The sequence below is a fragment of the Poromitra crassiceps genome, assembly GCF_964638095.1.
Source record: "Poromitra crassiceps genome assembly, chromosome: 21".
NCBI classification, from domain to species: domain Eukaryota; kingdom Metazoa; phylum Chordata; class Actinopteri; order Beryciformes; family Melamphaidae; genus Poromitra; species Poromitra crassiceps.
This window is the reverse complement of record NC_139638.1, coordinates 1,626,161-1,649,545: the sequence shown is the minus strand read 5'-3', so window position 1 is coordinate 1,649,545 and position 23,385 is coordinate 1,626,161. Positions and strand designations below refer to the sequence as shown.

Genomic DNA, 23,385 nt, shown 5'->3' with positions numbered 1-23,385 from the left:
GAGAAAAAAACTTTATCCGACGAAGCGAGGTTCAACCCCATGGCTCCCGGACTATTACATTACTAGATTATAAAGTCAGTTTGCTGGGACTCCAGCCTGGTGTTGTGTTGTGTTGTGTTGTGTTGTGTTGTGTTGTGTTGTGTTGTGTTGTGTGTTGTGTTGTGTGTGTAAGGCCTGTGTGTGTTCTGGGCGGTTCCCAGAAGCACACTCCTCAAGTTTGAAGTCAATGAGATGAATGGTCCATCAGGTAAACCACTTTTTGTGTTGCCAGTAGGTGGCACTATGCCGAATTGCACAAAATCCGGGACTGAACTCCGCCAGGTCCCCCTATGCGCACTCCCCAAGATTGAAGTTGATCGGACAACCGGTTCTCAAGATAAACAACTTTTTGTGTTTGCCAGTAGGTGGCGCTATGCCGAGTTTGTGTGTGGCGGGTGGGGGGGGTGTGTGTCTGTGTGTGTGTGTGTGTGTGTGTGTGTGTGTGTGTGTGTGTGTGTGGGGTGGGGGGCTGGGGGGTGTGGCGTGGTATCTGTCGACCGCCGTCGGGTCGGCAGGCACCAAACGTCGATTCAAGGATAGATTTGCTGAACATAAGGACCCTAGAGCCTATGCCAGACTGCTGTTTGTTGATTTTAGTGCAGCCTTCAACACCTTGCAGCCCCATGTTCTCCTGAAAAAACTACAGCAGATGAATGTACACCCGTCCATCATAAAGTGGTACTATTCATTCCTGACGAACCGCACCCAGCAGGTCAAAGTGAACAGGACCCTGTCTGAGCTTGTCACCATCAACACTGGCGCCCCCCAGGGGAGCGTTAGCTCCTCAGTCCTGTTCACCCTGTACACCAATGAATGCAAATGCAGCACTGCCAACAACCACATGATTAAGTTCTCGGACGACACCGCCATCCTGGGCCTCATGTCTGACACATCAGACGCACTGGACTACCAACAGGAGATCCAGAACTTTGTCCAGTGGTGTGGCAGACACTTCCTCATTCTGAACACCAAGAAAACTGAGGAGATGGTATTTGACCCCAAATCCATTGGAGACCACTCAGCAGTGGTCATTCATGGCCAGAACATAGCCCAGGTTGACTCCTACAGATACCTGGGCATACACATTGACAATAAATTGACTTGGAGCGTCCAGGTGGAGAGTGTATGCAGCAGGGTCCAACAGCTGCTGCACTTCCTTCGCAGGCTGAGGGTGTTTGGCGTGAGCCAGAAGGTGCTGCTGCTCTTCTACCATGCTATAATAGAGAGCATCCTGCGGTACGGCATTTCAGCCTGGTTCGGCAACCTCAGTGTGCAGCTGAAAGCCCAAATCACTCAGCTGACACAGAGGGCTATGAAAATCATGGGTGTCAGACAGCACCCCTCACTCCAGGCTGTCTTTGAAAAAACAATCATCCAACAGGCTCAAAAAATCTGCTCTGATCCTACCCATGTGCTCCACCACGAGTACCAGCTCCTCCCCTCTGGCAGGCGCTACAGGGTCCCCAAATGCAGGTTGAATCGTTTTAAGAACTCTTTTGTCCCCCTGTCCATCAAAGCCCTAAACAGTAGCTGAAGGCGTTTTTAACCTGTGTACTGTTTTTACTGTTATTTTAAATTCTATTCGTTTTTACCTATTTTACTAAATACAGAAGGCTATAGTGTTGTGCAATCTGGGCAATGTGCAATTCTGTTTTTAGCAAATATATCTTTTAATCTCTTTTATGCATTGGATTGTACTTTTTGGGCAGTGTGCAATTTTGCTAACTGCAATAGTCCTGTTGTATGTGCTGTATGTATTGTCTGTATGTACGTGTTGCCTGCCAAACAGCAGCCATAAGGTGTATGTCCAAGACAAATTTCCTTCGGGACAATAAAAGTCTATCCTATCCATCCTATCCTATCCTAACATAAATATGCTATACGTTCTAACAATCCTAATTACCCTATGGCCAATCATTACAAAGCTGCTTGACACACACATTGTAACTGACAGAATCATGGCAATAGAAGTCATCCTCAAATCTATCAGAGGATGGGACAGACTCAAACATCTTCTCCAAAGAGAAACGTTTTGGATTGTTACTGTCACTTGGCAGGGCCGGCGCGTGCATTTCTGCCGCCCTAGGCGAGAACAAATAATGCCGCCCAATTTTGCAACAACGTGCCATACCACAATATGCACATTTTTGAGTGCGTGCAAAAATATTCAATTAAGGCACCGCACCAAACAGCCTAGCTCAGGGGTTGGCAATTATTTTTCATGGGGGGCCACATGAGAAACCCAGATTGTTGCGGGGGTTGAACAAATATTGTCATGCCGTAACCCATGGATGGGTAACTTTGATGATAGAGAGGGCCACAAAACATGTCTTTGCTACCAAGTTTTGCTGAGGGCCGAACGGCGCCAGCGTGAACAATTTGGTGCATTTGTAGCCACGTTTAAAGGAATAACTCATTTTCCAGAATGAAATGCTATAACAGAAGTGGAGTATTGGCCAGAATGACATGAACATTTGGACACTTATTCAGCGGGTATCTTGCATGTTGCGTTCAGGTGCACTGTGTAAAAAAAAAAAAAAAAAAAAAAAAATTTACACAGTGCACCAAGATAACCCACCTGGGCAGTAGGCACTGAATATATGGGGGGGAACACAACCCCAGCGCCCACAGCGTCCCAGGTGAGAATCGAGCTCAGGACCTTCTAGCTGTGAGGCGACAGCGCTACCGACTGCGCCACCGTACCCCCTAGAGAAGTATACTAGTATAAAAAAATCGAAATCGAAAATCGAGTTTTGAGAGGAAAAATCGTCAATTAAATTTTTAGGCAAAATCGAACAGCCCTATTTTGAAGCCAATTTAAAGTTTTGAAGTTAATTTAAAACAGGTTTTTATGCAAATGTGTTCTTTATTGTATTTGGGGTATTTCGGATGACTGTTGCAATGGTATACTTTAATTGTGAAATTTGTAACGAGAAGTTTCGGTTGTATTCTTTCTGACCGTGACCAACGAAGCCAGCCAGACAGAGAACACACAGAACACACAAACACACAGAACACACGCACAGACAGACGCATGCACAGAGAGCGACAATCTCATAATCTGTGTCGGGACATGAACTGTAAGAATGTACTTCACTTTAAAGAACTCTGCTCTTTGTATGATATTATAGTGGAGTCTCTTAGTGTCTCGAGCATGTCTCTATACAAACAGAGGAGTAGCAAGCGTAATGGTAAACCTGGTTGGAATAACCATGTAGATAAGCTCCATTCTGAGGCACAAATCGCTTTTAAAATGTGGGTTGAGTATGGTAAATGTAGACAAGGACCCATGTTTGAAAATATGAAATGCACTAACAATAAATTTAAGAGTGCTCTGCGTTATATTAAAATAAATGGAAATATGATGAGGGAAGATTCTCTGGCTATGAAGTTGCATAACAATAATGTCAATGATTTTTGGAAAGAGATAAAGACCATTGGTAATTCCAAAACAGCTTTTCCAGCTTTTCCATCTAATATATATACAGTAAGTGGCCCGGATGAAATTGTACAACTGTGGAAAAAGAAATATTATGAGCTTTTAAACTGTGTAAAAAGCAACCTGTATATTGTAGATAATGTAGATTATAATGATGATGTTGTTGTCACCCCTGACGAAATCCGCAAGTTAATACTGAAGCTTAAAGATGGTAAGGCCTGTGGTCTTGATGGTATTACTGCAGAACATTTAAAATTTGCAAGTGGGAAACTGTGCCCTGTGCCATGTGTTACACTGGGCTGTTTGTACATGGGGTGCTACCAGAATCAATGCTCTCTGGTGTCCTGGTGCATGTGGTTAAGGACAAAGTAGGGAAGCTGAACAGCTCAGACAATTATCGGCCAATAGGCATAGCAAGTGTCATGTCCAAGGTCATGGAGTCACTTATTCTGTGTAGACTTGAGAGGTTTATTCAGTCTGCTGACAATCAATTTGGTTTCAAACGAAAACTTGGAACTGACCTATGTATTTTTGCTCTCAAATAAATTTTAGATAAATTTAATAGGCACAATTCTACTATGTTTATGTGTTTTATTGATGCTTCTAAAGCTTTCGATCGTGTTAATCATGAGAAATTGTTTTCTAAATTGTCTAAAAGTGGGGTTCCCAGTTTTTTTGTACGCATTTTAGTATACTGGTATGCCCGACAGACAATGAGAGTAAAATGGGGGAGTGTGACATCGGCTCCCTTTCATGTGTCCAATTCCGTCCACCAGGGGGGAATATTGTCACCAATTTTGTTTAATTTATATATGAATGATTTGTCTTTGCTGTTAAATACATCAGGTACGGGCTGTAGGGTGGGTGACTTGGTTATTAATCATCTTATGTATGCTGATGACCTGGTCGTCTTTAGCCCTTCTAGTGCTGGTCTCCAACAGCTCTTGAAAATTTGCACACAGTACGGGGCTGTCTCAGATATTATTTATATCGCCAAAAAGAGCAAGCTCATGATCCTTAGAAGTAGAGAAGACAGGCGGGCAATTTTCCCTGACTTCTACCTGTCTGGCACTTTGCTCAGCACGTGTGATGAGATTACATATCTGGGCCATGTTATCTCAGACGACCTCTCTGATGATAAGGACATCCTAAGGCAGCGACGGAAGCTGTATGCCCAAGCAAATATACTGTGTCGCAAGTTCTCAATGTGCTCTATCTCTGTGAAGATCTCACCCCTGTATATGGCTCACCTGTGGTGTCGTTATAGACAAAACAGCATGAGAAAACTTACTGTGGCTTATAATGACTGCATGAGGCTGCTACTAAAAGCTCAGAGGAGCTCTAGTGCAAGCCTTATGTTTGTCAGTATCGGGGTACCGACTTGCTCTGCCGTTCTCAGAAATTTAATGTATAGATTTATGTGCAGGGCATCTGAATCTGTAAATGACATCATTGATGTACTGACCAATCATGAACGCAGCTCGGGCAAGTTATTTTCCAGACTGTGGAACCACTGGCGAAAATGTCTGTATACTAGACCCTGAGTATCTTGGTAACCTGTGTGCTGTTATCAACACTTACTATTTATTGTACTGCCTTTTTTATTGTTTTTATTTTTATTATATTATGGATCCCCCTGGGTCTGAAATAAAGTTTGAATTGAATCTCCTGGCGGAGATAATAAAATATTACAGTATCAGCCAGGACATTTTACTACATTATTGGTGAAGTTATTACATTACTTGGTTTATTACATTTTTGATCAAGTTAAGTGCAGATTTTACTACATTGTCATGATATTATTATGTTATTGAGTGCTACAGTCCTCTTACGTTGTGTCTGGGGGTCCAGGTTCATTACTGAAGCATGGAGGTTTGCCTTTAGACCAGTCACTCTTACAGCTGGGTGCTGGAGACTCTGCTCTCTGCCTGTGGTACTGACCTCTGGAAACACAAATGGTTGATATCATCATTAGTTCTAGTAAAGACAGACAACAATGTGTTGTCACACTGTTACTGTTTCTGTCCATCTGGAGTTTTTCATAAGGAGAACAGCTGCTTCTGTTCTGATCCTAATCTGCACTTTAACAATAAAGTCAATTTATTACATTACTAGATTATAAATATAGTTTGCTGGGACTCCAGCCTAGTGTTGTGTTGTGTTGTGTTGTGTTGTGTTGTGTTGTGTTGTGTTGTGTGTGTAAGGTCTGTGTGTGTTCTGGGCGGTTCCCAGAAGCACACTCCTCAAGTTTGAAGTCAATGGGATGAATGGTCCATGAGGTAAACCACTTTTTTTGAAGTTGATCGGACAACCGGTTCTCAAGATAAACAACTTTTTGTGTTTGCCAGTAGGTGGCGATATGCCGAGTTTGTGTGTGGCGGGTGGGGGGGGGGGTGTCTGTGTGTGTGTGTGTGTGTGTGTGTGGTGCGGGGGGCTGGGGGGTGTGGCGTGGTATCTGTCGACCGCCGTCGGGTCGGCAGGCACCAAACGTCGATTCAAGGATAGATTTGCTGAACATAAATATGCTATACGTTCTATTAATCCTAACTACCCTATGGCCAATCATTACAAACCTGCTGGACACACACATTGTAACTGACCGAGAATCATGGCAATATAAGTCATCCTCAAATCTATCAGAGGACGGGACAGACTCAAACATCTTCTCCAAAGAGAAACTTTTTGGATTGTTACCCTAAGAGCAACTTTTCCTGGGGCCTGTACTACAAATGTTCTATAAGAAGATCCAGGATCTGTCCCTTGATCTGGTTTGTCTAAACAGCTCGATTGTAGTTAACTTGTACTACGAACCTCGTTTGCCACTGGTTTAGTGGAACCAGGTTTTTCTAATCAAGTTGAGAGCGCGTGCACATGAAAATGCCCGTGCACATGAGCTCGTGCCCGCAAAAGAGGCATGGTTTTTAACAACTACACTGTAAAAAATTTACTGTGAAATTTACAGTAACTTACTGGCAGCAAGTAGCCATTAATTTACTGTAATTATATTCACAGTACAACTACAGTACTCATATTCACAGTAGTGATTTCTTTATTGTAAAATGTATTTACAGTACCATTGTCTTTACTGTGTTTCCTTTCACAGTGTTATTTTATTACTGTATATTTGTTTACAGTAGTATTATACTGTGTTTCTGTTCACAGTCCCAATTTTTCTACTGTACATTTGTTCACAGTAGTGTTTCATTACTGTAAAATCTGTTTACAATATATTTTCTTTACTGCGTTTCCTTTCACAGTGCTAATTTCTTTACTGTACATTTGCTTACAGTAATGTTTCATTACTGTAAAATCTATTTACAATTCTGGTTTCTTTACTGTGTTTCTTTTTACAGTACCAATTTATTTACCATATATTTGTTTACAGTAGGTTTTTATTACTGTAAAATGTATTTACAATATTTGTTTCTTTACTGTGTTTCTTTTTACAGTGCCAACTTATTTACTGTACATTTGTTTACAGTAGTGTTTTATCATTGTAAAATCTTTTTACAATATTGGTTTTATTACTGCTTTTCTTTTCACATTGCCAATTTCTTTACTGTACATTTGTTTACAGAGCTGGTTTCTTTAATGTAAACTAAACAGTTAAGCACTGTGATTTTTAATGGTACTGTAAATGGCATTACAGTGCAGTAAACAGTGCTGTACATTTGATAACTCTTATTCACTGTGATTTCAATCTTCTACTGTAAAATTTTAATCTTGTTGTGATTTCATATTTACCTATTAGTAACTTCAGAAAACAGGCAACTTGTTAATTACACAGTTATTTATTAAAGTAATTTGAACATGCAACACACAAAATTACCCGTAACTAAACTTTTTCGCTAGACATTTGTCTGGACTTCCAGCATGTAACGGGTGCCAATCAGGGAAAACAATAGGCATCTCCCGAAGCATCGAGCGGGAATGTTAACGTTAGTAGAGTAAACACAGCCGTAAGTGCAGATATTGCAGAAATAGGCTTAGTAACAATTAAACAAAGAATTTGAACATGCAACACAATAACAATTTTAAAACTAAAAACCTCACATTATGTTTCGCTACATGTTTCAGTCTGGACTTCCAGCTGTCCACCGGCAAAACAATAATGGCATTTCCCAAGGATCAAGCGGTAATGTTAAAGAGCATGGTGCAGGCAAAAAATAATAATTTATAGTTAGGAGGTAGGAGTGAAATGAAAAAAAATGAAAAAAAACAAAAAAAAAACATGCCCTTAGCTCAGAAATCTGGAGGAAAAGGTGGCATTATAATGCACCATTTCCCCCCCAAAGGCAACTGTTTACTTTCTGTTTAGTTTTGGCTCTATCTATGGTTGATATGGCACTTTATGAAGTTTTTAATAGTTTCAGTAGTCAAACATAACTAGTTGACCCCTAATATGCAATCGGTTTTTCAAAATAACGCCTATTTGGAAATATAATTTTGGAGAACCGCACAGCCGACTGACCATCTCAGCTGATGTAACCCGGCTCCAGAATGGTCTCAGGTGGATAAGTATATCGTCGCAGATGGACGGACAGATGGTCGGCCTACGGAGGCAATGATCCGAGGGAACGTTTATTGTTAATTAAAAACGTCACAGGTGTTATTGCTCGATTTGCAGGTTTATAAAAAACAGTCTAGATGCAACTATGTGTGGGGAAAAAACAAAAGAGAATCCTAAAAGTCCCACATATTATTGCAAAGTGGTCTCTAACCTGCACCATGCTCTTTAATCTTAGAGTAAAAACAGCCATAAGTGCAGATATTGCAAAAATACAATAACAATTAAACAACAAAAAATGGCAATGGGATTTTAGAGAAAAAAATCATTTTCAAAAAAGGTAAAAAAAGTGCCAACAAAGGTCTACCCCTTGCCTTCCACCCTGAGAGGGCCATCACCAGAATTCCAGTTGGAGCCCTGGGCCATGGCGCTGCAGTGCACTCGCTTCAACCAACTGTAATCACACAAGAGAAAAATGTGATAAACATGTTCCAGTTTTATTATCTGAACATCAGAAACGGTAAGCAAATCTTAGGCCTATACATATAAAACAGAAATATAAAACAGATCAGGACAATCTGTGTAACAGAAGTACTGAGAGGGAGTATCTCCCGTAATGATTGCAACAATAATAAACTAAACATGTAGCCTACAACATTAACATCTATTATCAACAAATCAAATTGTCTGTGGGCTTACTGGGCTACAATCCAAATTAGATTATCATTTGAAATTATTTGACCAGACTTACTGACCATTAGTCGATTTGTTTTCTGCTTGTCGCCTGCCTCTCTTGTTTTACTCGAGATATACTTTTTCCTATTGTTTTATTTATCTATTGTAATTGTCTTTTTGTTTATTTGTTTTTATGCGGCCATTGTTTGTCTTCTTCCATCCAAACCGTTGGTAATCGAGAGAAGAAAAAAACTTTGTTATAAAATAATTAATTTGTTCCTAAACAAACGCCAATGTTCCAATGTATTTATTACTGTAGTAGTCTATCCTTTATAGTTGATATTTATTCCAGTGTTTTCATTAAGGGGCAGTAGGAATATGTAATTGGTCGGCATTAAACAGGCCAGGCCAAAAGGCGTGGGCTTACGCGCACCGGCAAAATGTTTGGCCATTTGAAGCCAAATGAGGTGAATCTAATGCTAATGCAGGGATGAAAAGTCATGGATAGTGAAAAAAGGTGACAGATATCAGGGCAGTCATAAAACCACTCCGATATCCTCCTATTTTGCTATGAAAAAAAGTTGACTGTCACCTAAATGTGACTCGTTTGCATCCCTTCTAATGTGATGTTACATCAAACCTATTTGTTCACGAATATAATTCAACATTGCCTACATACCGTAATTGTAAATAACCTCAACTTAAAGTGGAGATGAAGCTGTTCGATAATATGACTGTAATTTGCATTTTATCTCAGACATGACACTGCAATCAAGTCTGAAATCCACTTCGATTTTCTAGAAGAAAATATAATTCATAATTCACCTTTTCACCACTAGATAGATGGATTTGAGACTTGCAGTGTCCCATCTTGTCTTGTCTGAGGTAAAATGCAAATGAACCACTATTAACAAACAAGAGTGGTAGGCTACAGAAGCAGAAAACAAATAAAATTTCATTTTACAGTTTGGTCAAATCGACTAATGGTCAATACGTCTGGTCAAATGTATTGTAGCCCAGTGTACTTGTATTGTGCAATCATTGCATACCCGATTATACCATGAATACTCGATTCTGATTGGCTGCATGGTGTCCATCATTTTCTGATAATGTACACCTAACTAGTAGGGCTGTGAATCTTCACTGGCCTCACGATTCGATTACGATTCAGAGGGCTACGATTTGATTATAAAACGATTATCGATGCATCTTGATGCATCTTAAATCGATGCATCACTTTTTTTCCCCAATACATGATTTATTTTTTCTCACTGTGTGGCTACTTTTAAAATAAAAATGCATTTGGAATTGCATTGTATTATGATCCATAATTAAAATAAACAAATGCATGTACTTCCATTATATTTTATTCGATTATTAAAAAATGTATAATAATAATCGATTTCTGACATTTGTGAATCGATGCAGAATCGTGCACGTCCGCATCGCGATGCATCTTATAATAGATTATTTTTGACACCCCTACTAACTAGACAAACAGAATCCAGGAGGTCTTGCTTGATGTCAGTCCCCAGGTTTTGATGCAGACTACCATTGAATAAAACTAAGGCACTCCGTCTTCAAGTAAAAATATATATTTAATTAATCATCGAGCACAAGGCAAAGTAAGTCAAGTTCAAGTAAAGTTTAGTTGGAGACGGAGATAGTTTTATTTCATGGTAGTCTGTATCAAAACCTGGGGACTGAAATCAAGCAAGACCTCCTGGATTCTGTTTGTCTAATACTATTACCTGCCCCACTAATGAGCACCAGTCGGATGAGCCATCAGATCCATGCGCTTCCCTCTTCTGCTGTATACTATTGTACACCTACTTAATTCAGTCAAATGGTCTGTTCACCATTCATAACTCAATGGGCCATGGTCTCAGCCTGTATAGAGGATTTTACAGCAGAGCCGTTCTGCTCTACCGGGTTAATATGGCCCTTTTATAAGTTTAGGGGGGGAAACTGTAGATCACCATATTGTGCTCAGTTTATCAAAAATAACGGCTATTTAGAAAATTTGATTTTCATTTTTAGAGATCTGAAAAACCCGGACGAGCCAGTCACCTCAGCTGACAGAAGCCAGGCTCTGAGCAGCACGCCCGGGGAACGTAACTGTTATCATACCAGGGAGAATGACCAAATTAACTGTTTTGTGCACCTCTGTGGTCATTAGATAATGTCCCTGTGGCATTTTGATTATGATGTATTTCCTTTTGGAAGATAAATGTTCTCATATATTCAATCTAATGCCTTGTAGTTAAAGGGATAGTTCGGTTTGTTTGAAGTTGGGTCCTATCAGCTAGTCAGATACACTAACGTAATTCGGTACAGTGCTCTGGAAGCGAGGCGCAGTGTCTAACGAGATCCAGCACCCAGAGCAGCAGCCAAACCAGCCTTTTCTCTCTCAGTACTGGGGGTCAACAACTAAAACTATAACTGTAATTTAGCCACCTAAAACAACGCCCACCTAAACAAATCGATATCCGTGTACATGCACGCTCTATTTTGACAATTTTCAGCGCTTTACTTTTCCGCAAAACAGCAGTTTCATTCGGCACTGCTTTTTCTCCCAACCGTACAACCACCGTATTCCTCCGCTAAAAGCCAGCTCCGAGCCGCAGCACTGGATTACTCTGCAGTTATTTTGGGGTAGGCTATTTTATTTCTCCCGGTTTGAAGACACAACAAATAGAATACACGAAAGAAAATATGAGTGATTTTGATAGCGAGGATGATATGCCATTCACCTTGGTGACAAGAGGATACAATTATGAACCAGAGAGAATACAGAAGAGGAACTTTTGCAGAGAGTGAACAGGCAGAGAGATGCGCCTGCTGCCTAAATGCCTGGGTGCCCTGGCTGCAGACCTTATTCACCATTCCCAGGATAAATTGTGGAAAACGACCCAGACCAGAGAGGCCAGGTGACTTGTTGTCTCTAAAGTAAGTCAGTGTTTTATCTCTCTTCTAAGCCTTCCTGTTTTGTAAACCGCGGCTCTGTGCTCTGTGCTGGCTTTAGCGGAGGAATACGGTGGTTGTACGGTTGGGAGAAAAAGCAGTACCGGAAGAAATGACTGTTTGGCGGAAAAGTAAAGCGTAGAAAATTTTCAAATAGAGCGTGCATGTACACAGATATCGATTTGTTTAGGTGGCCGTTGTTTGAGGTGGCTAAATTACGTTTTAGTTGTTGACCCCCAGTACTGAGAGAGAAAAGGCTGGTGAGGCTGCGCGAGGCTGCTCCTCTGGGTGCCGGATCTCGTTAGACACTGCGCCTCGCTTCCAGACCACTGTACCGAATTACGTTAGTGTATCTGACTAGCTGATAGGACCCAACTTCAAACAAACCGAACTATCCCTTTAACTAGAACGACCGCACCGCGGATATATGCCTTCGCCAACAAGTGAGCAGTCGACATCCCTGTCTGTCCAGACTTTGACGTTTGAGCCAAATGTGATGACATTCAGTCAAGGTGTTCCTGAGATATCGCAGTAACGAGCTTGAAAATGGCATTCGTGAGGTGACAGTGACCTTGACCTTTGACCACCAAAATGTAATCAGTTCATCCTTGAGTCCAAGGATTTAAGCCAAATGTGACGAAATTCTGTCAAGGCATTCATGAGATATCGCGTTAACGAGCTAGAAAATGACGTTCATGAGGTCAGTGACCTTGAACAGTATGGGTGCGTCGAAGGGACAAAATATCGGCATTCGATTAACACGATAAAAAAAAACGTGTTATGGTCGGCCCTTAATCGCATCGCGATTAACGCTGACAGCCCTAATATATATATATATAAATATAAATATATATATATATATATATATATATATATACACATATATACAGTATATATATCGAAAAGCATCTGGGGGGGGGGCGTAAATTACAGTCTACCCAGTTCTCCAGGGACCACTACACCACTGGATACCGTTGCTATTTTCAAATACCCCAGTATACGAAATTTCTTTATTACCACCCAACCCTACCGTGAGTCCTGCTTGTGATAAAGGGCTGTATTTAAATAAATAAACTTTCAATACAAAGGCCAACCTATTATCAGAACCTCACCTTCATCTAGATTTGCCAATCAATCTCTGTGAAGGCCCTGATGAATGAAACCACATGGGGGTTCATTTCTGATGTCTTCCGCTTCACCATTTTCCCACTCTTCCGGCTCACCTGGACCTTGGCAGTGCATTTGGTGGAATCAGGATTAATCCTGACAAAAAACCTATAAAAAATGCAAACATTCGATGTAAAAAAAACTTAGTGCTAGTTAAAAATCAACTTTTCAGTGGCCACAGAGAAACTTTACACTTTCTGCAGTCAATTGTGGAAAGAGGAAACAGCCTTCTAGTGTCAAACTCTACACAGACATCATTCTGCACAGTGAAGCTCAAACATCCAACTGTATGAACAAGAAGAAAAATGTTTTCTTTTCTTTAGGGGTGTTTAACCCATTTCAGACGGGATGACGTTCGCGTCATTCTCCCTTTAAAGACGGGATGCCGTTCGCGTCAATATACCTTTGAAGACGGGATGACGTCTACGTCAATTTGTAGTTTAGCTGTAGTTTTTCGCCTATTTCCGGTCTCTAGGCAAATGAAATCATTCAGAAAACACACGTGGGGTCTCGCAATGCATTCTGGGATTGTTTTGGGAAGGAAAAGTTTTTTTTTTCTTCACTTTGAGCGGATCTGTTAGAGCGATGGAGGAAGAAAATAATATTAGCGAAGGAAGCGATTTTGAAGACGCGGAATATTCTGAACATTCCACCGTTGATGAAGAGTTAAATGATGACCCAGTTACAGACCCCGATTGGCAGCCCTTGGACAGAGATCAGTGGGTCAGAACTATGTTTCAGGATGACGATGACGATGAGTCTGACGAAGAAGACCAATTCGAAGGCTTCCATGGAAACTGGGTAACGGAGCAGCGCTGTTACCGTCCTGTGCCGGTCAAAGCGTTCAAAAGGGTGCCCGGGGTGAAAAGCGGTGTTGGCTTACAAGCCGATTCCACACCTCTATTTTCTTTCGAGAAAATTTACACGGAGGAAATGTGGGACCGTCTTGTCACGGAGACGAACCGATATGCCGACCAGAGACGCACAATTCCCCCAGCCAAAAAAGCAGCCAAGTGGACCCCGGTAACAGTGAAAGAAATGAAAACATTCATTGGGCTGTGTCTCGCCATGGGGATAATGAAACTTCCCGTCCGAAGAGAGTACTGGCGGCTATCCAAAAACATCTTCAAAACCAACTTCGGCCAGAATATGTCCCGGGACCGATTTGACGCCATTTGGAGGTAGGCTAAGAACAATAATATTATCCTTGTTATTATAACCATTGCGTGATATAGATGCGCCCCATTGAATAGGATGCGCTATATAAATAATAGTAGTTTGATAGATAAAATGTAACATTAGTACCATTGTTATGATGCCCTAAGGGAAATGAAATATATTGCAAATGTATTAGAGGTGTAGTGGGAGTATTGCCATAGTAGCGAGCTTATACACTGGGGTAAGAAACCCCTGCTGGGCTCGGCTGCTACACCTATTGTGTGTGGGCAAACACCTAGTAGGCCTATTGTTATTCAATTGTCAGGAATGTGGAGAGAATGCGCTTCACTCTTTGCACCAAGACAGACACTGCACTTAGACAGACCCTGTAACCCTCAAGTGTAACTAACCTATATAATGATATAGCCTACAATTTTTCATTTCATCCAAGATGTGTCTACTTGTATATAATATACAATACAATATACAATATTGTATACAATATACAAGACATTATATTGTTTATAATATATTGTAATATGTGTCTAATTACCCCCCCTCCCCTACCCCCCCTCTTCCATCCTCCCCTCTCTCACCTCTTCAGATACCTTCACCTCCAAGATAACAACGCACGAGGCGACCCAGCTGATAAGCTCTGGAAACTGCGCTGGTACCTGGACTTCCTGAACCAGCGCTTCCAGGACCTCTATGAGGTCAACGGCACAGTCAGCATTGACGAATCAATGATCAAGTTCAAAGGCAGGCTTGGCTTCCGGCAATACCTGCCAATGAAGGTACTGCTGATTGATTGATCAAATTGTCTCACCTCTATTTTGCCTATGTAACCTGCATCTTTTGGTAATGTGTGAAATAAACATTCATTCATTCATTCATTCCAGCCAACCAAATGGGGCGTGAAGGTTTGGGTGATGGCGGAGAGCTCAACAGGCTACGTTCCGCACTTCAAAGTAAGGAAAAAAATCAGCACACCAAGAATATGCAAATATGTATTCTGTAATGTGTTGTTATTTGAGTGACCTTTCAAGCACCCAAGGCCCTTCCTCAGACTTGTGTTTCTTCTTGCAAACTCCCCAGGTGTACACAGGACGTGAAGCGGCGCCGCAGACGGGCCTGGCACAGCGCGTGGTGCTGGACCTCGCCAAGCCATACAATGGCACCTTCCTGTCCATTTATATGGACAACTTCTACACCAGTGTAGAACTCCTCCAGGAGATGAACGGCCTTTTCCTGTACGGCTGTGGCACCCTTCGGGCCAATAGGAAGGGGCTGCCGAAGGACCACAGCCTGACAAAGAGGGCTGCGCTGGGGAAGCACGAGTTCCGGGTGGCACAGCAGGATGACCTCACCTTCTGCGTGTGGCAAGACACAAAGACGGTGATGGTCTTGTCCAATCACCATGACCCCAGCGCAACAGGGACTGTAAGGCGGAGGAGAGATGAGACCCACCGGGCTGATGTGGTAGTGCCCGCTTGCCTGGCGGACTACCAGAGCCACATGAAAGGTTTGTTTTACAGATTTATGTTTTATAAACAAAAATTAAAATACTGTAAGCTTATATTCACTGAGGTCATTTGAGTGAAAATGTACGTATGTAAACAGAGTTCCATGTGTGTTCCAGGTGTGGATCTCCTCGACCAGATGATTGGATACTATGGTTTCGATCATCGGTCAAAGAAATGGTGGCGGCGTGTGTTCTTCTGGGGCCTGTCTGTGTCGTGCTACAACGCCTACGTTGCAGCCAGGTCTGTTGGAGGAAGGCACAAACATTACAAGGACTGGCTGGAGACCTTGCTGGAGGAGCTCATCACACCGGTGACAAGGAGGGCCCCTCCTGTGATCCCTCCTCCTTCTCCTCCTCCTCCTCTGTCCCCAGCTTCCAGACCAGCCTCTCCATTTGGCTCTCCTTCCACTCCAGAGAGCAGGGGAGCCTCCCCAGCACCAAGCACATCGAGCAGGGCAGCCTCCCCAGCACCCAGCACGTCAGGAGAAGCCACAGGTCCCCCAATGCACGACTTCGGGAAGGTGTTTGAGAAGCGGAAGCTCTGCAGGGAGTGCCAGTTGTTGCTGGACAAAAAAGATGTAGTAGGCAGTGGGCTAACTGTGTATGGCTGCATACAGTGTGACCTGCCTGTCCACATTGAGTGTTTTGGAAAACACTACAGACATTTTTTGTAAGTGTTTGCTAAACACTAGCTGACACTTTAGACACTTGCCCCTTTGATGGTAAATGGACTGCATTTTTTTTTATGGTTGCAAGGGGACACAAGGGGGCAGTGTGGAGCACATTTTTGATTTTATTTGAGTGGTTTGGAGTGATTTGTTGCTTGTTTTTTCATACGTTTTTTAGTTTTTTAAAAATTTTCTGTGTTTACAGCAATATTTGACAATGCTATTGAATTGTCATACCAATAAACACCTTTTACAAGGAAAGCCACATGTGTCAGCTCTCAAATGCCTTTTAAAGTGTGTTTTTATCTTCTACAGAGGCTGAGATATCACTATTTTAGTAGGCGTTGACATTTCTATGAAAAGTTCAGGATTTGGGGGTCTATTATCAAATCGGACTTAGGTTTTAGAGGCTATTTTTTAGGCGAAAATAGGCTGAAATGGGTTAAGAGTTTCATAAACTTTTGTTAACCACAGATCTTATTTCAGGCATCTAAACAAAACCCCCATACAAAAACCCCATTGATTTCCAGCAGGGCCCGAAATTAACTTTTGACCCACCGGCCAGTGGCGGTGGGTAGATGGAAAAAATCTACCCGCCAAGCATATTTCTTACCGGCCAAAAAAACAAACACATTTTTGTGTCACATATATTCATATATATTTAAAAAAAAATCAGTACATTTCAAGTAGATAAGGTATTACGTTGAAGAATACACTTAAATAAGAGGCCAGAGTAAAATTTGAAGCAAATTATTGGCACAGCTGGCAATATTGGCACCATGGCGCAACATTGTTTTGCGTCGGTAACGTGTTCTCCGTGATAAATTACACCCTTTGATATTTATGACTCATGCTTTTGTTTTCCACAAGCTGCCTCACTGCATACAAATTAAAATAACAGCTACAATTTAGCGAGGCAGGATGGTTGTAAATTAGCCTACAATGCTGATGAAGAGCTCACAGATAAACGTTAACAGTAGCCTATTATGAACCTAAACGTGTTATTGTAAGTCGCTTTGGATAAAAGCGTCTGCCAAATGACGCAATTTAATGTAAATGAACGTTACTCAATAACGTTCTCATTTGGTTAGTGTTGATGAAATATGAAAGCACTAATTTGCGGTTGGCAACATGTCTGACATGTCTTTTCATTCCACTTAATTAAACAACGGTAAATAAACACCGTTTCCACCGTGCTTTTCACTGATTGGTCAGAGATACTGTACACGTCATTTTCTGCGACACTATTTTGGCTAGTGTGAGGTTTAAGGACTACTAGTTAAGATGTACCTTACGTCTCCGTGATGCAATTAAACAAAGACACAACTTTAGTGTCAAACTAACTAGTTTGAACGTAGCAGTTAGTTTACACCCTAACTTAAGAGCGAACTTACGTTCAGCTGGTGCAACAGGCTGCAGACTCCCATGTTACACCACGGAACAACTCATCACTACAGCCCCAGCATCATACTGTAGCCAGTCTCTTGAAACACCGCTATCGCCAAACTTCCACTCCTCTCGAAACTTTCTTTTGTTAGGTGGTCCCGCTCTCGCTGCCGCTTCATCCTTTTCGTCGGAGAAAGCCGCGGTGGGTTTTCTTTTTAGCGGCCGGCTTACTCCCTCGATATGGTTCCACATTGTAACCCATTTAACGTTATATTAAGCTAACGTTAGCTATAGCAGGCGGACCGGCGTAACGTTAGCTCCCTGCAGTGCAAGCAGGTGCTGCAGAATGCAGATGGCCACGGCCAGTCGGGACAGAAGAGTAGCGCATGTGACGTCGGTAAACAAGCCAAAACAAGCCAAAAATGAGGCCGGAGATGACGCGCAAGGAGAGATTGGGGGCTGCAAAAAAGGCGACTGTCGTAAGACCAAAACACACCGCAGTTTTAATTATTGTACATGACTATTTTGTTACCCGCCACGTGGCGGACAGACCTCTCAGTGTCACTCGCCAAACCTAAAATCTGCCCGCCATTGGCGGGTGGCGGGCTCTAATTTCGGGCCCTGATTTCCAGACAAGGAAACCAAGTGATGCTAACTTCTGGTTCGGCCTGCAAAAATATGTCATCGCTGCAATATTCCATTTGTACCAAAATGTTCAAAATCCACCCATAGAGCCGACCCCCCACACACGCACACATGCATGCACACTCCTGATTTACTGACATTTCAATACCGGTTCTTCCACACATGACAACGCCATTACGTTTATAAAATAGGCCGCATATGGGAAAGGGTACTTGGAGTATTGCTTCTCCATAATATGCCATGTACTATCTGTGGACATGATGGATGTTATTGAGTCATTTAAGTTGGTGTTTCTCAAACTGGGATCCGGATGGGGGACCCTGTGACAAAATCTTGTCAAATGGGGTCTGTGGTCTAATTTGTGTCTTTTATCTTTCATTTAGTGGTCCTTGACGTGAAAAAGTTTGAGAAAGTTTGAGAGACTAGTAGGTACCACTGTTCCTGACAAAGTGGTCCATGGCAACTGCAAGTAGCTTCTTAACATCTAAAATATTCCCTGCATGCAAGTGGGGCTTTGTGACTTTAGGGTCATGTAAGATCTCATTTAAGAAATAGTATACAGGTAAAGTGATAACACAACCATTTGTGAAAATAAGTAATACCTCTGAATAAACTCCAGAGTTGTGGCTGCTTCCACCTGATATTCTATGTTGAACACATAGTAGGAGGCGAAGAGGACGGCCAAGGCAGTGGTGAGGTCAAGGTGGCAGGTGGCAGCAGGTGGGATTACTACTCTCCCCTCAATGGACAGCATCCATTTTTTTGCAGTCAGAATTGGATCACCTGAAGAACAATAAATCAGACATTGCAACAATTATATTGCATTGCAATATCTTCTACAAATGATTGGATCCTCGGTCAGAACTGTAAAACAGAAAACATGCTACAGCGTCAAAGCACTTGCCAAATGAGCTGCAGCTGGCGAGCATGGTAGCGCAGCCGGCGTGCAGAGCTCCCCAAAAATGTGACTCAACACAGCTGATGCGCAGGGATGTATTAGCGAAGGGGCGTACCAGGCCCAGGGACCCAAGACCTCAGGGACCCTATAACCCAGAGTAGGGATGGGTATCAAGCACCGGTATTATTTGATACCAGTTCCTGATTAGTCAGTACCAGTATTGAAGTATATAAAGAGTATTGATAAGGTCCTGGACATTTGGTGCTGCCATCGGTATTTTATTTTTAATTGTTTTACCGTTCCCTAATGATGACGAAGCGGCACCAGGCGTTTGATGTTGCGTGTTTACACTCTGTCCTGTCACGGCATAGTTTGAGACACGGATCAAGGTTAATAAGCGTTATGTGGATTTTCGGTTAATTTTACTTTCGACTAACCGACACCCTTAAGCGGTTAACCCTTGGTTAATTTTTTTTTAAGACGTGAAATATTAAGACAGTGGCGCGTGCCTTTCATTCCAGAGCTCCATAGGGTTTCAGACTGCATTTTTGCTACCATTATTTTAGTGTGCGAGTCGGCCTGCTCTGCTTCCTACACTACCAAATCCACTTGAATTTGACATTAACCTTATGATAGATGGGCAGATAACAGGTAACAGCACTACATTCTCTGCTTAGGCTAACTTCTAGTCAATTTACACATTTTGCTGGGGACTCCCCTGCGACCCCCTCGTCAAGCTGAGGTTTGAGTATATAGGACAGGTCATCGGCAAGGCTGCAAGCCGAGGCTGATTGTTGGAGCATGTTCCTCGCAAAAAACTGGGCACTGGGCAGCATGACAAAGGTTTGAATTGAATGTCAAAATATATGAATGTGAAACTTACCAAGCATGATGATCCTTGGAGTGACGGGGAGAGACAACTGGGCTTCTGCATCAGCGGGAGTGGTAGTCACCTACAGTATAAATGACAGTGAAGATAAGAAAATGGAGAAAGGTATGGAGAATGAAAAAGTAATTGAGTTAAAGAATTGGGAAAAACTTCAGAAAGACTTCATAAATATCTGGTTTTCAGTTTTCAGATTAACTACTTTCAAGAGATTCACTGGAAAAAGCTCATGAGATGTTTCTGGGCAATTTAACTACTCGTACTGTAGCTAGCAACCCATTAGAATACATACTTTACATGTGTAATGGAAATAGGATTTGTGGAATGTGGACAGAGTGCAGGATGCCACTTCTGGTTGTAATCAATAAACTCTTGATAATGTAAACATTGTGCACACAGTAGGCACCAGTGAATCCACCCTCCACACAGCATGCTCTAAAGAGTTGAGAGATAGACGCTTGCACCGTATAAGTCATAGTGTAAGGTGAGGTATTTCCATTTAAAAGTGCTCAACCACCAACAACATAAACGTGCCCTCAAACAAAAATATGACCCAAGGCCCCAAGCTATTGGCAAACAAACCATTTACAAATATACAGTTAATACAAACTCCTAGGGAGACAGGACTGCCAGATGCAGACCTGCTTTTACTTGAGCCCAAGCACAAGATGCCATCAAAGGTTCACCAAACCTGCAAGACAATTCTGGAGGTTTGAAATGTTGCACTCTAATCAAAGTTAAAGGAGAACTTCACCGAAGAATAATGCCGATTTATTTAGCACTTGATCTCACACATATCCAAAAACTGGAAACAGTTTGACAGTTATTGAGAGTTGATTTGAGTTAGTTGATACCAGTGATGTAATTTGTGCATGAATGACATCACTGGCATCAACTTTAACTCAAATCAATTCAATAACTGTCAAACTAAATGATTGCCTGCAAAACTGTACAGTTTGCGGATATGTCTGACATCAAGTGCTAAATAAATTAGCATTGTTTTTCGGTGACTATTCTCATAGAACGAGTAGCACTGAAATTAAGGGTCAAAATAGCAAACTAATATATTAAAGCAATTAACGCACTTAGCCACTTACATCAGCTTGGAGAAAAAGGGCGCTCTCTTGCTCTTTGAAGTAGGTCAACATTACAAGCATCACTGCTAGTCCATCGGTGCCTGGCTCTCGGTCCTTCTTTAAGGCTTCCTTCAGAACAGCTTTCACTTCGTTACTCCACTTTGTACGCTGAGCTCCGAAGTAGTTCAGAAGCCTTTCACCCTTTTTGTCCAAGTCTTCGCCCAGTCTGGTGTGTAGTTCAACACCGGTGAGGGTCGTGAAGTGTGAAAGTAAAAACTTCCGTGAAAAAAGAAATGGCCACTGTTTACTTAAGTCCAGAATGCTGGGGGGTGGGGTTGCATTTATATCCTCCCGCTGTTTAACATATGTGATTGTCATTAGCTCTTCTACCTTCCCTCTCTCAGCTCCCTTGAGCCCCTCTCGACTGAATATATCCACCATCTCAAGCCTCTTTTCTTCTAATGATGCTGACGTTTCCCCATCTGGGTACTCCTCTGGCTGCCAACGAACACACCCATAACTGTCGATTTTTGCACATTTAGTTACTCTTGGCTGGTCATCATCTTCACTCATCTGGATGCGTTTGGGCTTCCTCAGGCGGGACAGTGTGTTGTCTCGATTTACATAATCAACTCTGGTCTTGAGCTGTTGGAGTAAACTGAAGTACCCGCATCCAAGTACATCCCCCTCCCCAGTTGTATCTAAGAAGCTATTTGGATATTTCTGAGTTATGGCTTTTGCTAATACTGTGCATTCTTGGCGAGTAGGGTTCAAGGAGTGTTCTCTCATCGCATCAACGGTGACTCTTATCAAGTGTCGGCGGTCCCCCTCCTCTGGCTTCTTACCAGCATCTATAGCTCTCTTAAGAGACGGCTTCGCTTTGTCCCAGGGCACCCGGAAACTGTCCACCCATGCACTGTTCTGTATGGAGATGGGACTTTGGGGGGGCGATATGGAGCTTATGCTGGAGGTGGAGGTGGAGGTGGAGGTGGAGGCGGAGGTGGAGGCTTCTGGCTCAGGCGCTAAAGTGCTCAATTGGGGAATGACAGGACCTGCATTATACAAACACAAGTGACAGGTCACAAAATGGTTGTGAGAAGTAGGGATGCACACAAAAACCACTTTTTTCCAGACCAACAGGGATATATGCTAATATATGTGGTGGCCTGCAGAAACCCACATGCTGAAAATGTGACATTTTCATTTTTTTGATATTTAAATAAATTAGAAAACGTGAGAAAAACAGGTATCAATAATAAAACATTTAAATGGATACAATACTCATTTGCAACAGTTTTGATACCATCAGTGCTTTCTTTTAAGATTTGTCCCTCCTTATCATAATAGGTATCGAAGTAGAAAAACTAGTGTCGTGACATCCCTACTAGTGACAAGTTTAACATCACAAATGACCCCTATATTTTCGACATAACTGCATATTTACATGTTAATTAAAGTAACTAAAATCTCACCTCCTCTGAAGGAATGAAGAACCTTTCTGCACTGAAGGGGTGAGAGCAGATGGCTGAGGTCTCTTTCCTCAACGTAGTGCAGATCATTTCGCTCAGTCACACCTACTTTGGTTATCAACTCAGTGACTAATGTTTCCAGTGTCTCTCCAGCTAGCTGTGGTAGCACAGTCTGGACAGCCTCCTCAATGACCTTCTCCATTACTCACTCTGCCACCTGTAATACAGAATGATGCAGAGCAACAAGATCAAGACCAAACTGATTATATGCAGGCAGAGGGTAATAATCAACAAGATCGTCTACAGTCAAACACTGATACCGAACCTCGGAGTTGCTTTGTAAGCAATGCACACCGAGATCCAGTACAGGCAGGCACCGACTGATGATACTGTCGGACAACAAAATGCACCTTTGACCGATTTAACAGTATCAACATTATTCTCCCTAAGATGTACCCAGTGTCATTTTGGTTCACTACAACAGCCATGCCTCTTTTGTATAGTGTGCCATTGAATGTGACAGAGGGTGTTTCTATAGTGTGTTCTGGATGTAGGCCCTTGAGACTGACAGCTCTCTGAATGCCAGTCTGGTACAGTTGGTCATCAAATTTACTTGCTTGACCTATTTGCAGAGTTGGTGGAAACAAGCAACCAGCATGTAAATATGCTTGTAGTAACTGGTGTCTTTCAGCTAAGGTCTTGCACAGGTTTTTAAAGTTGTGCAGTTTCCTTGCACATTGCTTAAAATACATAATACATGTACATGTACATGTGTACATGTGTGTTTTAATGGTACCACGTGCCACAGATGTGACAGGGCATTCTGCTACCCCACATGGAAATTTAAAGTTAGCAAGATTTCTGTGTATTGCAACATGTCCAATAT

At 42.1% G+C, this 23,385-nt stretch overlaps 2 protein-coding genes across 2 annotated transcripts in view; one reads left to right on the top strand and one right to left on the bottom strand.

Annotated features, from left to right (window-relative positions):
* The window catches only part of LOC310795688 (protein NLRC3-like), a gene marked incomplete at its 3' end in the record, with an annotated part of 260,674 nt that overhangs the window by 218,456 nt on the left and 18,833 nt on the right, over positions 1 to 23,385 (bottom strand). The window contains exon 5 of the mRNA XM_083657757.1: positions 5,311 to 5,421. Within this exon, the coding sequence (XP_083513883.1) occupies positions 5,311 to 5,421 (111 nt within the window). The remainder of the gene's footprint in view (positions 1 to 5,310; positions 5,422 to 23,385) is intronic.
* LOC310795651 (uncharacterized protein) lies at positions 13,377 to 16,404 on the top strand (the record flags this gene model as incomplete). Its single annotated transcript, XM_083657738.1, has 3 exons — positions 13,377 to 13,814; positions 15,075 to 15,471; positions 15,589 to 16,404. The coding sequence occupies 3 exons, from the start codon at positions 13,377 to 13,379 to the stop codon at positions 16,143 to 16,145; spliced, it is 1,392 nt and encodes a 463-aa protein (XP_083513864.1). The 3' UTR covers positions 16,146 to 16,404.